We start from the raw sequence: 18569 nt of genomic DNA, 5'->3' as shown, positions 1-18569 counted from the left end.
TCTTCTGTATTATTAGATTAAGCTCCAAAAGACCATCTCTGAGCAAAAATATTTGTTTTCAAAGGATGCTCAGCACTTCTGTCCTCCTTAAAGCAGGAGAAGTATTGTTCTATCACAGAGCAGACCTTCAGTTAACAGATTTTTTAAAAGAACGATTTCTATTGGCTAGTAATTCAAGTAAGGATAACTGGTATCTCAAATATTTTAACAGAACTAGAAAAAAAAAAGCAAGTTTTATCTTAGGAAGGAGAAAAAAAAAGCAGGAAAAATAGGTTACAGTTACGTACATAATACAAAAATGATAAGGACTGAGTATCACTTTTTCTGCAAGATCCCTCCCTTCCTACACATTAACTTGTAAACTTATGCAGCATTTTAACAACATACAACTGTGTTAAGAAGAAAAATAATCACAATCTGGGCAGACTCTGCAGCTGCCCCTTTGACTTATCAATTTCAGTAAGCACAATTTCAATCAAGTCTAGATAAAATATACTAATCCTAAATAGACCAAGTTTGTCACCTACCACTTCCTATAAGCTGCTTACTACCCTGAAAGAGAGAGAACGAGAGAGAGAGAGAGAGAGAGAGAGAGAGAGGGAGAGACAGAGAAAGAGAGAGAGAAGAAATGCTAAATTAAATGCCAAACAGTAGCAGACAGCTCTTGTTTGGCTGATTAACTTGTAGACAAGCATTACAAATAAATCTGAGCATGGTCTGCAGCAAATTAAATTCCAGTGCTTTTAAGAACAAAGAATTCCTTCGGAAAGAGGATTAGCAACTTTACACCCAGGAATGCCAGTTTAATTTAATTGTTCCACAATCCGATATTTAATATGCAAATATCATTTTGATATATAACAGCAAATTTGAAAACGTGAGGAAACAATTTCAATATATAACAAGACTGTCTCTCTTCTGAACTGTAATTATACAAAATAAAGCTGGTCGAGGCTTTTTTTTTCATTATTAGGATTGAATTCTATTAACGCGAATCAGAACAAGTCTAATTAAAGGTTAAAAACTTTAAATGTTTCTAATTAAGAGTCTAAATGGCTGCATGAATAGAGTACTATAGTTAAAATCCTACCTCAATGACCTTCCTAGCCTCTTTGTATTTTCCTGTTTGCAAGAAGGCAAAGAAGAGATCATAGAGAGCCATCATATCACCATATTCTCTGCTTATAAAATCTGAAACTAAAGAAAACAAAAATGATTTACTAAATGAATTCAAGCATTTTAATATACATGTTGAATTTTCTTAATACTAATATTTTCTATTTTCCAAGCATCACAAAATTCCGTACATTAATGTATACATACACATATATATCAAATACGTTTTGAAGCGTATGGCACGATCACAACATATTGCACAATCTGCTGTAGCTTTGTGGCTAAGCATGCTTAAACTGTTTTTCTGTTGAGCTGCACTACATTTTGAATTACATTCAACAAAACAGACTGTATGCTGGCATCCTTGGCTTATGCCAAGTGTGAATTTAAGTCTTCTTAACTACACAACTATTTCAGAAACATATGTGTGGAAAAGTTGTTTTTTAGAAGTGATATATATATCTAGAACAAGTATTAACACTAATCTTTGAAAACTTGTTGCTGTATTACCCGAACAACAGAATTCTTCTCCATTTAAAATCAATATCCATTTTTCAATCATTAGGCATCATTTAAATTCTTTAAAGTAACACAAAGGTATGAAATTTTGTTCTTCCCGATGACATAAATGCTATAAATTATCATGGAAGAAAAACCTCCAGAAAGCACTCCATATAACCAGACAGTACTTGACTACGTACAACCAACCTTTTTGCAGAAGATCAGCATCTCCTTTCTCTATGAGTCTACAGTAGATGTTATGAAGCTGAAGAATTTTCCCGTGCTTCTTATAACAGCCCATTAAAGCTTCCAGAGCAGCAGGCATGTCATCCCTCATGGAAAAAAAAAAAAAGAAAGAATAAAAATAAGTAAATAGCAAAACTGAGCAGGAGTAGACTATTACGAATCCACTTTGGTCTTGAAAATTTCAAGGAGAATTTATGTACAGATCTATAATACAGAAGAGTATTTTATTCCCCACCACCCCCAATATTCCAGATGTTTTCAAATAACGGATAAAGTTTTTCTACAAGCAAAATCATGTATTCTTGATAGCCACATAAATAAAAACAGAATTACAGTTTTAGGCTCAAAGGTCCTTGCTGTGTAATTTTTGAGTTCACGATCACTGTTCATTACAAATTAAACAAAGGTTTAAATGCTCTGCATCATCATTAGATACACTTAAATTTTTGAATTAAAATTCTTAAATTCTGTCGTATGTTACTGTGACAAAATACCAATTCCACAGAAATTTGTTTGTATTCCAGAGTTCCATTTTTCTTGTTAGTATGTAATATTGTGCAGAATACAATATCTGCAAACATCTCTGTTTAGACATTTTCGATTTTTAAGCTCTTTAAAATTTTTCCACAGCATTTTTATTTCAGTAGAAATCCTCAGGGTCAACCTAGTTAAACAAAGCTCTTTAGATTGCTTTATGCTTGTTTCATACCTTTACAGACTAGCTATAAATCACCAGGTTTATTTCCATTCCTTTTCTTCCATTACAATTGCAGGGTTAGCATTTACCCATTCTATATAAAGGTCAGAAACCAATGCATATTTTCTGTAATAAAAGTGTACTTTTTTTGCACTGAATTTAACAATATATTGAGGTACCAAAATGTACTCTGTGCTGACCTATCCATGACACAGAGTCATGGTACTAGTAAATTAGTGCATAAGATACTGACCTCCTTAAATGCAGACTTAGTCACAAGCCTTTCAGCAGTAAATACCAGTAACAAGTACAATATTTCCACTTTTGTTATCTCAGTCCATTGGTGACTTTTTTTCTGCTGTGTATACAATATTAATGCTTTCAGTAGTAGAGCTAATCATAATAAGTAATTGAAAAGCCATACAACCAAACAGACTTGGAACTGTAAAAAGTAACCAACAAATGTAACCTTTCAGATCCTGAACTGTGCAACTAACAGAGCAAAGTCAGATGCTGCAGACCCTTTTTCAAAGAATTACAAACCAATAAAAAAAAAAAAAAAAAGAGGACCACCACTGAAACAGTGGTAAACAACATGTAAGTTACTCTTTGAAGGAAGAAATTCAAAATTAAATGAGTCAAACCAAGATGACACACACAAAATTTAGTAAGTACAAACAGTCAATAAGACCGCATTTTAGATTTCAAAAGGACTATCAAATACAGGGTGGTGGAAGTAGGTAAGAGGAAAGATCACTTAATAGAAGCAGCCAAAGGCTATAATAAAAGTGACTTGAGATGATGATTTTGCATTCCTGAAGCAACTTTATTATCGATCATCTCAGCCTTAACAAATTAAGATGTTCTGTTAAAACACGTTAAGTCAGATGTCTCCTCCTCACACTGAGATTTCTTGTGCAGCACACATTTTGCTTTTTCAAAGAATGAACTATCTGAATTACTACATACTATCTCATCTCTTTTTTGATTTTTTTTTTTTTTTTTGAGTAAAACACGGAATTCATTTTGCTCACTGATACTGGCGTCCTGAAAATACACCTAAGATGACGGATTTCTACCTTATCCCCCTTACTGAGCCCTGTTTACAGTGCATCTTCTGGCACCCCATGGAGTCATTTGAATTTTTGTCATTTGGGGTGAAGACTAAATTACAGGTTAATTTCAAAACTGCAAGTAGATGTTGCAGGCTAGATTACTGTCATAAAAGAGAAATACCATGGTAGTTACCATAGACAGATATAAAGCTTTATATAATCAGTATTTTTCTCCTGCTTTAGATGCAAGTTCAGTTAACATCTTAAAAAAACAGTTTTACAGAAAACGACTCTATTTCTAAGGAGGCACAACAACATTTACACATTCAAATTGAAGTTTTCAGTGATAAATCTAGCTTTTCAGATTGATGCTCAAACAGCCATAGTATTGTCTTAGCTGTATTCCTAAAGGATTAAAGTGACTGTTTTTAGGTCAAAGCTATCAATAAATGAACAAATAATTTGAATGTCATTCAAAAAGAAGCATTAAGGGTTTTCTAGTCTCTAAATGTATGCTTCTGGAGGCATTAATACTGTATATGCAGAGAAAAAAGTCAGCAAAGGACCAAGATTACAAAAATGGAAATATTGTACTTGTTACTGGTACTCATAGCTCACGGGTTCCCAAATAACTCTGCATTTAAGGAGGTCAGTATCTTGTACGCTCATTTACCAGGCATTTGTTTTTAATCTATCAAAATCTGACATATTTGTTCTGTTGCATTCAAGCAACCAACTGGTCATCCAGAGTTTTCTAGTGAACAGCATCTGCAAATCCGATCTACAACAAAACTGGCAACCAACAAATATATAGCAGAGGTACAAAGTTCAGCCTTATTTTGATGTATTTCTTCAAAAAATATTTTTACTACTATTTAAAAAAATAATCTTACGCTTATACTTGAGTTAAAATGATTTACTTAACAACCTGCACTATTTCTCAATTGTCACTGACTGCAATTAATTCTGAATATGTACCAGCAACTACTTTTGTAAGACAGTCCTGTTAGAAAAACAGAAAGAAAATTAGAAACCTACTATAAGCTTCAAACTTCAAGTACAGGTAAGATTTTAGTGTGCTTCTTCTTATGACTCACTAACAAACAAAAAAAGAAAAGAAAAGAAAGCTGCACAAAAAAGAATTTCCACATTTTAAGAAAACTCTGTTTAGGCACCAGGATTTTAAGCAAATAAACAGCTGTGCATTTGAAAATTTTTGGCAGTCTTTCTGTACAAACTTATGCATGTCAAATACCCTTTTATCTCGCCAAAGGATTACTTACTACACAACTAGATTAAAAGCCTGGTCCAAAATTACTATTTAATTAATATGGATCAAGTCAGAAAAGAAATAAAGCCATATACTCTTAGCCACGTAGGAAAAGCTGACTTTCAGGGGCAGTTTGCACAAAATTCCTATTTATAACGTTAACAGATATGCTCCGTGCCTCATTTTCTGTTGGCCAGATTCTACAGTTGTTGTTTTTTTTTTCAGTAGCTCACAGACAGTATTTGTTCAAGGCTAATATCCATTACACTTAAGGCTTTGTATGTTTCCCCCCCGTGTCGAAACACGTTCCCTTAAAACCAAAGCTATACTATTATTTTCAAATGACAGGAGAAGCCTCAGTCATGACTTTATTATGCTTGCCCCTTAAGTAACTCTCCAGGAGTCCCAGTTCAGCATTATCTTTCAACTAAACTGGAGTTAGAGTTAAGATCACAGAAGTTTCTGGATTCGTGTTTTCTGTTTGGGATGCCTATGAAGTCCAAGATACCAGGGGTGCAAACCTCCAAAAACATTTGCATGGGCAGTTTTACTTGCTGAAAGCTAAGGAGACAGAACTAGTCAAATGTCTCAGCGTTTGCAGAAGACTGGCTAAACACCATGCCTGGCTATAACAGCCCCCTTCAATTTCAGCAAGCCACTCCCCTCTTGCTTCAAGAAGGCAGCACTAAAGCTAACCCTTTTACTTGTAATAAACAACTTTCCCAACCAGAGAGTCTGCCTGATAAAACTAAGACTCCAAATATTGATTTTAATTGGAATGAAGTGCTGCAACATTATGCATAAAGCTTTAGTGAAGTGGCAATTTACCTAAGGGGTTTACTGATTGAAAAGCTCTCAAACCTGAAACCACTAGAGAGGTAGAAAGAAAAAAGGGACTCTCTGGGGTGGGGGTGGAGGGTAGACGGGTAAAACAAATCCCTCTCTACAAATCTGAAGCAGATGTTAGTGTAGAGGGAAGTCAATTCAGCAAGGTACAATCAGCTTTACAAAAATTATTCTGTTAAAAGAGAACGGGCTCTTGAAAGAGCTAAATGTTTTTCTGTTCATTTGCTATACTAAGGAATCTTCAAGGAGACTGGTGTTGCAATTACAACTAATCCTCCCCAAAAAATTAACTGTGTTGAAGGCTTTGTAATTTCCCTAGGTACAATTTAGCTGTCACTTACTTTAAAATTTACTCAAACATGCGTTCCGAACAGCACTAACTTCACATGTCAAGTGCTTTCCAGCCAATTGAGTCTAAACTGGAAGTCGGTGTTAAACAACTGAATGATTAGACAAGATAGCTCATTTCCCTGCTCTTTTGTTCAGAATAAAATGCCACATTTACATTATCAGACTCAACAGGATTTTCTGACAGAGGGAGAAAAAACCCCAGCGAACACTGTCCGTACCGAGCACATGAAGCCTGTCATTTACCAATCATCCTTCAAAAAGCAATAGCCATGAATGTAACTTAATTACGACCCAATGATCCTTGACGAAAAATCATCTTATCACTGTCCTGTCCCCATAGGGCAAATGAGACACTTTTGTCCTTTGGCACTGATGATGCTAAATTCCTAATTGCAATAATGGAGTAAGAGAGCCAAACATCCTTAATTTCATTGCAACACCTACGGAGTTTTAATGCAAATATCTGAAATAAAGCCGCTGAAAATCTGAAAAACTGTCCCTATCAGAGATGCTTTTGCCAAAAAATACCACCTAATTTAAAAAGATGTCTATTTTTAACAGTAAATTTAAAAGTCAAGTAACTTGTACGTGCCAAAGCATCACCTCAAACAAAATCAGGTGAATTTAACTCTGTGAAAACAAGAAGAAAAATTGTCAAGGCACTGGATGCACGCCATCTGCTACATAAGAAACTAAATATGGCTTTATATGAAATTAATCACAACCCAGCACACAATACTTTAATGGACAATGCTGTATTAAAATGCACCAATCATTTTTAAAGAAATACAAATGAGCTATAGCCTTTTGATCTCTAAAAATACAGCTATTCACCACTTGTGCTCAGTGACTTAAAACTACACAATTTTTTTTTTCATGCAGTCTATGTTTTCAGTGGTTTCCTTCAGATTTTCTTCCCTCTCCTAAAAGCACTTCTGAAACAGTAAAACGTGTAAATTTCATACCTGAGGATGTTCTTGTTTATTTCCTTTCTCAGAGCTAATATTTTACAGGGGGAGCACTAATAAAGTCATGGTAATAAGAAACTTGATGTGGTTCCTGTCTTAAAGTTCGAAACTCCTATTTTTTGTTTTATGAAAATTAGCTTGTGCAGCTTTCTTGGAAGAAAAAGAATTACATGTACTTATTGTATCTGTTAATTTCTCCTGCTGTAAATAGGTATTATCGAAGTACTGTATAGCACAAGAGCAGGCAATAATCAACAATTCTGTTTTTTTCTTTTCCACGTTCCACTACAAAGTCTCACTTGTAAGCACTAGGACTTAACAAGAATTGCAGAATATTCATGAGTGGGCACAGAGAAGAGGGTTAGATGAAAACATTTTAAACTCAAAATTGTCGAGATCTTCAAAAGCAAACCAGATTCCTTTACAAGCAATTAAAAAGTTTGAATTAATTTAAGAACACAAAACACTAGCTCAAACGCTGCTGTGGAACATTAAAAAAAACATTTCACGGCTAATTTCAGAGCCATGCTGATGATCTGCAGCTAAATGACAGCATTTCAGTAATGATACTTGAACTGCAGGATGGCAAATAGTAAGCACTATTGCTAAAAGAAATGACTAATGCTTATTTCAGTCACTCAACTTTGAAAAACTCTCAAGATCTCCACAATAAAAATCAGTGAAATGCAGTCATTCTTTCAAACCAAACTATGTGGAAAAAGCTTGCCCCTTCTGTTCAGTCTAACATCGAAGAGGAAGCAAGTCTTTCCTCTTGTAAGAAGGCAGAGAAAAACATTGGAAATTTGCATTCTTTGTACTGTATTTATATATAATGAAATATATTAAGTTATACAGCTGAGTACTGATGACTTGTAGTCTTACAGCTCCACAGGAAGGAATTGCTTTCTTTTTTAAAAGAGAGTCTAGTCTCATCAAGTCTCTTTATAAAGAGCAAACAAAGTTTTAAAAGAAGTTTTACCAAATGTTTATAATACAAAAGAATGTGGAAATCTGGGAATCGAGATAAAACAGCAGCATTCTTTCCCGTTCCTCTTTGCATCCACACATGATCACATCACATCACCATACCACTTCCAGTGAACAGAACCCAGTACTACCACATGTCAGTGTGCATAAAGCAATTATGTAATATGCAACCACTCTTGCTGTGCACTGTAAAGCAAAGATATTTTTCCAACACATTAGTTACATATGATTGCAGTTAAATTACCTTCATAAACATCTGCCTCGTCTTGTGATATAACCAAGGCAGTGCTGCTGACTGCAAAGGTGTACTCTGTACACTCATAACTAGAGGACTAGTTCTCTAAAATACTATTTTTACAAGAGAACATGCATGCATCCACCAAGAGTTCCACCTTTATGACACGGATTTTTGGATACAGAAAACATTATGAAGACTTTGTGAACCCATCTTTGAGGTTGACTTAAATATGAAAAAAGTGAATATTTCATGGTATTCTATAGGCATTATATTAATATCAAATATAATATTAAGCCAAGAACATCTAATACATATATGAAACAAACTGCAATAAACTTATCAGTCACTGTAGCTGTAAAAGATTAAAATCCAACAAGTACATAAATGACATGCTAAAAAAAAAAAAAAGACTGTGCATACAGTAGGAAAGCAAAAAGGAATCCTTGGTTCAATTTCAGTTAGAAATTGTTACATAGTTCATATATATATTAATTTAAACATCCTGCCTCATCAAAAAGGTTATGCATAGGAACAGCGCTCATGGAATTACAGATACTTCCTTCCAGAATGAGTGCACAAACTTCCCTTTCTGTGGTAAAAGGTGTTAATAGTATATATGGGAAAATCACAGTAGAGATATCAGTCAGTACTTTCCTCGAATTTAAATTCAGCAACATAGTCTATAGGCAGTAATATCAAATTATCTGAATAATTGTGTGAATTGGAAATATTTCAATGTCCAAACACACCCCTTCGGCTCACCTGAGATCAATTGTATGGCTCAGCAAAATAATAGTTTTGATGGGAAAAACACATACTTAACCACAAGAGCTGAGTGTACTTAGCATGCTCTGAATAGCCATCCTGTCAAACAGGCTTCAGAACCATCTTATTTGCAAGCATATTTCAAAATACAGCCACTTCACCTCTGGTGCGTCCATAAAACATACCTGTTGTTCCCACAACGATACCATCAGGTGACGTGTAACTGACAAAAAGCACCTTACAAACAGATTATTCATTCACAATACTCTGAGATCGCTCAAAGTATGAATGGTAAGCATGTGCAAGTTTACATACAAAAGCACTTTCACACACCAATGTGTAACCACTGCACACAGCACACACAGGTCACACAACAAATAAATATTTTATCGTAACTTGTTTCCTCTAGCTCAAACATAGCTTACTTTTCAAGGTGAACTGTAATCAGAGGGGAATAAAGGGCAGCAGTTTCTGCCAACCCCAGGTTCACAATGGTCTCGTGTAACCGATTCACTGTTTCAACTTCACCTCGCATGGCAGCGGCATTAAGAAGGCGGAAAAAAGATGCAACCGCTCTATCAGAGATCGGAACGTCCTTCTCTTTCATCTCTGTTAGGACGTTAATAGCATCTACAATGAAACAACACAAAAGACCCTTAGGTAATTTCATGTAGGGAAAACAAACTGCTATTAAAACAGCATTTCAAACCCAGCAGGAATGTAAATTCTGGCGTATAATGCCGATTTCAAGTTAATTACTACTTGCATTTCTAAACGAGACTACAATTATAAATCCACAATAGCATGGTTTTATCATTTTGCTGCAACTTTGACTACAAATTATAGATAGGAACTGTGTGCCCACTCTGTACCACATAACCCTGTATAGTCTGCCCTATAGCTGCAAGATTCTACTAAATGGATGCTTTTATCGTTCAATGCTAACATCTGCTAAATCACTCCATTGTTTCTTCAGCAGATGGCTTGTCACGAGGCCAGATAATAAAGATATGTTTACACTGTATATACAGCCAGACTAATGGTCTGATACCGATAGGGCCTGTTTGCTGTGTCGATACTAATTAGCCAAGGAGAGCCAATGAAAGCTTTCTAACAGACTGCATGTTAAAACATTAGGTTCATTAAGCTTCATTAGTAAGGCAGAAACAAACATTTCGGTATATGGAATAAGTGCATTTTTATAATGTTCTTAATTATTGCATAGATAGAATGTTTTGACCACTTTGCATTTGGCTACATTTATGAATTGTTTTATTTTCCGAGGGACACTCATGCTGTTAAAAGCAAGCTAATCTTTTCAAAGTGCTTTAATGTAGAGGTAGTAATGATCTGATTTATTGTGGTTTAGAGAACATCGGCTTTATTTATTATTTTTTGAACAGTAAGATTAAAAGGTGTGTAAGAAAAATTTCAAAGAAGATTATATTTACAAAAAAATATATTAGCTTCTTACTTCTGTTGTACAGTCGTTTAGATACAAAATGTTACGGTGTTATTTAAGCTTGGACCGCGTTTTTATTGTGTCAGGTCTTCTACAAAATCACAGAGCTCGATATTCGGAGTCATGTTTTAAAGTTGATGACAGTCTAGGGTTCTTTTAAAGATCAACCAAATCATGTAAATAATAGAATTATATTAGACTAAATTACAGAAATTAAAGAGCTAACAGCTTAATGCAAACATCTAGCAATCCAAAATAGGCAGTTGGCAGAACACTCATTAAAAGCCAAAATTTCCAGGCAGTTTGACAGAATGACTCTAAAACGCAGTAACAAACACATAAAAGAACAGGAACAGAAAAATATATACTTTATAAAAAGTTAAATGATTTTTTTTTAGTACTTGGCTCTCATGAGAAGGTTATGTTTATAGGTTTTATGTTCAGCCTTCAGACCTTCTTAAGCAAAAACAAAGCCATTAGTCTAGGCACATACGCAATTTGTGCCATAAGTCATGATCTTCAAACTCAATCCAAACAGCAATGCTAATAAAAACTAGCTGCAGAAATGCAAAAAGCACTGAGCTGTGCAAATGTAAATGACAAGCTTGCCAATCCATTAAAACTAATGGCCTGCACTGTCCAAGCATCTCTGGTTGAATTCACATGCAAATTTGTATGCAAAATGTTCAAGCACTTTTCAGGACATGATATACCATTAATATCAACTCACATTTTTATTCTTGAAGCAAGATACCTTTATTATATAGCAGAAACACAGAATAAAAGCCAAAGGATTACCTTCTAGTCTACCATGCTTTCCTAAGACTTCTACCAGTGCTATGTACTTTCCAGTGTCAAGAGCAACAGGTGAGTTCCTAGGGAAGCTAGGAATTAAAAGAATAAAAATTGTATCAGACATTTATATTTTATAAATACAGACTAATTAAAAATTAATTAATTAAAAAAACCAGAAAACTATGTACCAAAAGAACAGCATTAAGAGGTAAAAGTTCTAAGTGTTAAAAGAAAAATCTGATATACTTAATAGATGTACCTTAAGTATTTTCTGTGCAGCTTCCCACCAACAGAAAACTAAACTACCTAGTTTTAAAGAGACAAACGTCCTTATTAATTATTTGGTAGTTTTTGGAAAGGAAAAAACTGTTTCCCATAAGCCTGGAAAGAAAACTCAGTCCTCACATCTGGGGTAGTGCTGTACTGTTTTCTATAAAGGAAAGAATGTGAAGCTATTCGCCTACAGTAACAAGTGAAAATCTACTATTTTAAAGTTACTTCTATGTATTTATTTTCTCTTTCCTGGAATTTTAAAAACCAATTCCTCCTCTGTTTTTGCAACAATTTGAAGAGTTGCCTCATAGCAATTTTATGCTATACTCAAGGCAGATCAGTAAAACCATGCTACTGCAGTGAAGCTCCACTAGAAGACTCTATTTTACTTCATACAATCTCACTATGGGGATTGTGGGAGAATGTTAGTGCGGCTAAAATCAATACATTAGTGTTTGCAGAGTGGTGAATTTCTTGGTATTTACAGCTCAATTATTTCTCAGTTTCAAACATTAGCAAAGTGTAATGAGCACCTGCCTATTAACCTACTGTAAAACCAAAGCAAACACTTCATGAATGCATATGAGAGACAGAGAGAACGTCAAAGTAACACAACTTGTTTTCTCCCCTGTAGCACTGGACTGTAGGGAGGTTTTCAAGGGGAAGAGGGGAAGAAGGAAAGGGGCAAATAAAAGGATGAGCTGAAAGAATTTGCTCTGGGATAAGCCAGGCATAACATGTTTTAGCCAGGAGGTAATTTTCATAGATAAAATACATAGCTCTGGAAATAAATTAAAGTAGAATGCCTGTTGTTAATCCTAAAATACAATGCCACTAAGCAGCACTGTTATCCTGAAGACAATATAGGTACAATGTATTCTAAAAGCATTCTAGTTGCTTTTTTAACACAGAATACAGGTATTTTTTTTTCTACTTAATTTAAGCCTAACTTCAATTCATACACTACTTATGCTTAAAATAACAACAAAACAGATCCTATACAACAATTTGCAATTTAAAAAAAGTTATTGTCCATACAAAGTAGCTGTTTCTGATGTTCAATTATAGAAAAAATTGTTTCAAAAAACCACACCCCTGTTTTAAATGCACATACATTGGTGGGGGAAAACTAATTAAAAATGGATGAGGGGGTTAATATTCAACCTACTTAATTCAACAAGGTCTGTGTATCAGCATAAATCTCTGTGACATGTTTCAGTGCCGGTGTACTTACACTTTTTCTTTCAGGTTCATTGCATCTTCTACATTATCATGTCGACAGCACAAATTTATTAAGGCTGCATAGCCACCGACAACCATGTCCGGTTCGTATTTGGCTTTCACTTCAAGGGCTTTTTGCATATTCTAAAAAAGGAACAAAGCAAAGATGTGAACTAGAGGAAAAGTCAATATGACATTATGAATCTTATATGTTCCGTGTGCGGTTATTCGACTGCTTTAGTGCTTTTAATAGCAGAAGATCTTATTTTGAAAACATAGCTGTAATACTTTAGAAAAATTTCAGAGTAAAGATTATTTTGCAGAAATTAGTATCTTTCTAAATCACTATCTAGGTTAATTTCAGCGTAGGTTTCCAAGTCAATTTTCTAGTTAACATTGCTACCATGCTTTAAATAAGGCTTTTCTTTTTTTAAATCCACACAGACATTATTAATCCAAGTTCTAATATGTTTTTTATTTATTTGGAATTCATAACAATTTTTCACCTAGTGTACTGCCAAATAAACAATAAAACCACTTCCTAAAGAATAAGAATATACTTAATAATCCCATAGAAAGCTTTTTTTTTTTTATACATCCCTATTCATACATTTGACCACTTTAAACTTATAATGGTGTTTGCTTTTGTTTCATATGCAAAATCATAGAAAGAGACAGCTGAGAATCACTCTTTCTGAACTATGTCCTTAGCAGCAGTGAATACTGTGTTATCATCTGCATGACTGTTACTGTTCCTACATATACAGCTTTATAGGCAGGATCATACCGAACAAGAAACTGAATAAAAGTGTGGTGATACCCCCACAAATTACAGACACACACTAAATGAATGTAAACTACAGCTGGACGCCTGCCGAATGAAGGCAAGAGACCCTTTATCTCAGAAGAGCTTTCCTCCTGCAGGAAAATGGAATTTCAATCCCTGCATTAACAACCTAGTAATATTTGAATTGCAAATGACTAGTGCATGTATCAGTTGCTTGACAATCTAGATATAAGAGACCGGAGCCATGGCTTGAAAGGACATTTGGCATGTATGATAAACCTATCACAGCTGTTACTATCATTCACTTTGCAGATTATTGTAAACAAACTTCAGCAACCCCAAAACATGCCATTCAAGGTGTTGCTGAAATTAGTTAACCTTTTGATTTAATTGCTTTTTGCACTTATGTTTGATTTATAAGCATCAAACCATGAAACCTCAAGCACTGCACTTGTCTTTGCTTAACTATTGTCTTTCCATAATACAGTCATTTATGTCCCTTTAAAAATATAGCTATGTGTTTCCAATTATCTCTGCATTGCTTAAGATACCTCTTCTTCACAAAGAGCATGTATGAGTTGTTTCAAGACATCTGTAATAGGCTGGTTTTCAGCTTTTCGCTTTTCTAGTTTCTTCTCCAAAGCAGACACGTCAGATTTAGCACTCTAAATGGAGGTAACAGAAAGAATGTCAATTTCAAAAACAGCCTTCCCCGAACAACTTGTCGGATCACTTTAATAAAAGACAGACAAAATAATCCTCTCCTTCCATAGTATAAGAAAAATTTTAATCATTTAAGATGCTTTTATCTGTTTAAGTAGTACATATTAATTGAAGATCTGAGTCAGAATACAGTAAAAAAAAAAAAAAAAAAAAGCATTAAGTAGCATAACTACAAAGGTCAACACTACTGTTTTTCCTTGTACTCTGTTCTTATGTTCAGGAAGTAGGTAACAGAAGCCTATTTCTTTTCCATCTCTGTTCTGCTCAGATCAGGGATGTAAAGACTTGACATTCCAGCATCACAGACAGTATGGATTTATATGGTTCCTGCCACTCAAGAGGACTGCTGTAATTTACAAGCATGAATTAAGCCTCACACCCCTCACACCGCCACTGTTAACTAACTAGAACTTTCAAAGCACATATATTTTACCAGACAGGGAAACTGAGGCATGAAACTTCAGCCAGCTCTGGGGTCAAGCATCAGGTCTATAGGAAAATCTGGACAGCCTTTATTCCTACTCTGGAAAGTAACCTCTGAACTTCAAGCGGTGTATTTTAATAATGTCAATATACTTGCATGACCTGAAAGCGAGTGATTATACTTCATCCAAAACCCGTATCCAAACATTATTATTATTATTCTGGTATGAACAAGCATAGCCATTGGTGAATTTACTTACTTCTGGAATGCTGTCTGTAGACATGGGTTTTTTAGGAGACAGTGACCTTACATCCTAAAATGCAGTAAAACAAAGATATCACTAATTCAGAAAAATAAAATAAAAAAATCCATCCATAAGTAACCATATGATGCTAAAAATGTTGTAGAGTTTATTACATAATTGCAATTTAAAAACCCTGTATTCTGCAGCATTATTTCACTGACTTGAAGGAATACTAAATGTATCCCTCTAAGCTATCATACATGAGAATGAAAATAATTTCAACAATTAGTGAAAAATCACAGAAAGGCTAAAAGGCTTACATATAAATCATAGCATTAAGGTATTTATTTTGCCAAGGAGAATATTTACACACAGAGTACACATACTCTATTTTTTAGCTTCAAAGTAATTGTCATAGAACCACAGACCTTAATTAATTCAGGTACTTGAGAGGAGTCCAGTAGTCTGCAAATGCCGCTGCAGAGGTTTGTAGGGATAACTATATTCTGTAGCAAGAGGTGGGGAAAAAATTATATGAGTTTTGAAACACAACCAAACTGAAATTTGTCTAACAGAAATTATCTCAGATGTAATTCAAGTCTCCAGCTCTTGCATGTCATTGAGAAGTGGTCTGGTTGTACTTAAAAGCAGCAATTTCAAATCTAATAGATACATGTCAGGCAGGACAGGCATTATGTAGCAAAAAATGAAATGGTACCATCTTCTTCAGCTGATGGAAGTATTGTCTCAAACGCTCCTCCTTGGCCTGTACCTCTGAGTCACTCATGCTGTCAATCAAGTGATAAAGAAAATAGCCAACAGCTTCTGTGGAAAAAAACAAGAGAAAGCATTCCACTAAAATTACCGAGACTGTCATGTTATCAAGATTAATTTATAAGAAATCATTTTGGTGTGAGATGTCACCCTGATGAGAGGCTCTGAAATGGCAACAATGATCACTGAGGCATAGAGATTATGTGGTTTGGGAGCACATATCTAACTGGTGAGTGAAAGGAATATTAATTATTTTCAGACCCAGTGACAGCTTTTCAGTACAGAATCTTACTTCAATCTATTTTTTCCACTGCTGTGTGACAGAAGTGGTACTGCCCAAGGCCTTCCCCCCCTTTCCTGCCCGCCACCCCAAATAGTTGCCACAAATATTTTGTCACTGCTCAAAAGAAAAAACTGATTTCTACCACTTTGCATATTTTTTCTGTACATTTTACCCATTACATTCCATTACCAAGCTACATTAAGTATTGTAATATTGATATGAAGGCATAGAAGATGCTTTAACCATTACATAACTAGTACTGAAGGAGCTGCCTATTAACCAATGAAAACCAAGATTAACAGATTTTATCAAATGGTGCTAAGGCTTTTATCTATAAAAGTAAAAAAATATATGGGGACCTGTACTCAAGAATTGGAATAGTATTAGTTAATTTTCTTCTCAAATGGTTAGCTTTCCCCGTAAACCTCCCCCAGCAGGAGGATTTTTTTTTTTTTTTTTTTAATACAGATTATTCATGTATGAAAAAAGTATACTTCAAAGTAGAAGATTTGCGATGTTAAGTACCATTGTACTGCACAAAACCACTAAAGGTAAAACTAGACTGAAAGATGGCTTTTATTTTCTCTCAAAGTATTTAAACACTGATACTGTGCTCATTCTATATCTGTATTTTGGTCAATAAAATTAGAAAAATAAATCGTTATCAGCAAGATTTGTTTATAATTCTAAAAAGGAAAAGATCTAATGTATCTCAAAAATATGCTGTGATTATTAGAATCAGGATTTTACCCCACATGTTTTCAAATTTCACTTTCAAAAAGAAGCAATCAGTGTTTACTGTTGTAATCCCTCAAACCCATCATTACACAGAAGAACGGATTTGTGGATAAGTTACAATCATAGAAATTGAAACTCTACCAGTTGGTCCTGGAGGCGTCAGGCAATAACGTTCATCCTTGTACAACAGTTCTGTTATCTGGTAAGACAGAATAATCGTACATTGCAGCCAAAAGAAGCAAGGACAAATAGTACCTGAAATTGAATTCTCAAAATAATAAAGCATCTCGCTGTTAAGTATTATTCTTTACCACATCATAGTAATTCTCTTAAAAAAAAAAAAAATACAAGGAAGGTGGGCTTTTTTTGGTGTGTGTGTTTTTTGGGTAAATAATAGGTTTTTCTTAAAAATATATATTGCAAACTGAAATGCTTTCTGAGATATGGCAGTAAGACAGATTTTCTAGTATGTTTGTGTATCATTCTACAGAAAGTTAACTATCATAAGACATAGCCTAAAGCAAATATTAACTGATGTCGCTCCTGGAGATGCTACAATTATGTTCCAATTTACTGAAAGGCTGAAATTGGCCCGTAAAGCTTTTTTTTTTTTTTTTTAAATTCTGAAAGAAGCAAATGCACGAAGAAAACGGAGGAACATGATTTAACATGCTCTGTTAGATTTAAGATAACTAGTATAGCCCTTCTAAATAAATGCAATTTTGAATGACAACATATACATCCATAAAAATTAATTGCGTTCTTTATACTTTGACTAAATTTAGCATGTATTCCATTAGTCTCATGCAAATTGAAAGAACACGTGGATTTTACTTCAGAGGAAAAGAAGCATTTACCCTAAGCCCCCCACATCCTACCCACAAATACCTTCACCTAAACCACATTGTTTTAAAAATCCATTTGACTGTTCTTAAGCAATTTGTATCATCTATATTTAAAATCACAGTTTTTAACTATTTCAAGAATTTTGCTGTATCTGACGTGACAATAGAATGTAATCTGAGAGAACTAGGAGGGAGACGGATTCTCGATGTCAGAGAGCTGTATTTTAAGTAATGACAGAACAAAATGAATCCTCACCTAATTGTTAATGAAAATGAATAAATAAATCCAGAAAGCACCAAAAGCGCAATGAAACCATCACTTCTCGTTCTACCAACAGCCTAGATTCTGTGAATGGTTAAACTACAGTGGGCTTCTGCCCTTTTGCCCTTATCCTCCCTGTGAGGAACCAATGCACTGAAGAAACCACAACTAATAAAAAACTAAGAAAGTCATGGTAACACAATTCTCCTTCTCAATCAAATTTCAGAGAACACTGAAAATAATGGACTGCAGAAAAAAAAGCATGGTATTATTTTTAATAAGTAACTACTTGTTTTTCCAGTTAACCTTTGTAAAATAAGAAATGCTAACACCTACATTTAACTCATAAATTTAGTAAAGATGATAAAATACACCTTTTCTCCACTGTGGAGAATAGCAGAAGTAGCTGTAGGTACATCTTTACATGCAGACCACCATTATTTTAGCCCTCAACTGTCCTTCAAGTTTAATTTCATAAAGGAAGTAATGAAACTGATCCCCTTTTTTCTTTCCTTTTTATTTTTTCCCCTTCCCTCTCCACACACAAGGAAGAAAGATAGATGCAGAGGACGACAACATCCACTGACCATGACCTTCACACAACAGAAGGTGGTAGGTAAAAAAACCACCCTGAACCTCATGACTATAATTTATTTATACATATCATTAAACAGCAACTTTCCAAACTGCAATTTCTT

At 34.5% G+C, this 18569-nt stretch overlaps 1 protein-coding gene across 2 annotated transcripts in view; it reads right to left on the bottom strand.

The window, feature by feature from the left end:
- LRPPRC (leucine rich pentatricopeptide repeat containing) overlaps nt 1–18569 on the bottom strand; it is a 90600-nt gene that overhangs the window by 40186 nt on the left and 31845 nt on the right. For both annotated transcript variants that reach the window (XM_027454112.3, XM_027454113.3), the window contains exons 16-25: nt 16906–16963; nt 15688–15794; nt 15398–15475; nt 14985–15038; nt 14130–14243; nt 12805–12935; nt 11301–11386; nt 9466–9670; nt 1825–1949; nt 1091–1197 (exon numbers count right to left, since the gene is read on the bottom strand). In XM_027454112.3, coding sequence (XP_027309913.1) covers nt 1091–1197; nt 1825–1949; nt 9466–9670; nt 11301–11386; nt 12805–12935; nt 14130–14243; nt 14985–15038; nt 15398–15475; nt 15688–15794; nt 16906–16963 — 1065 coding nt within the window. The remainder of the gene's footprint in view (nt 1–1090; nt 1198–1824; nt 1950–9465; nt 9671–11300; nt 11387–12804; nt 12936–14129; nt 14244–14984; nt 15039–15397; nt 15476–15687; nt 15795–16905; nt 16964–18569) is intronic.

Source organism: Anas platyrhynchos, chromosome 3 (assembly GCF_047663525.1).
Source record: "Anas platyrhynchos isolate ZD024472 breed Pekin duck chromosome 3, IASCAAS_PekinDuck_T2T, whole genome shotgun sequence".
Taxonomy (NCBI): domain Eukaryota; kingdom Metazoa; phylum Chordata; class Aves; order Anseriformes; family Anatidae; genus Anas; species Anas platyrhynchos.
Note: the sequence above shows the minus strand (reverse complement) of the source record. Positions and strands in the feature narration are given on the sequence as shown.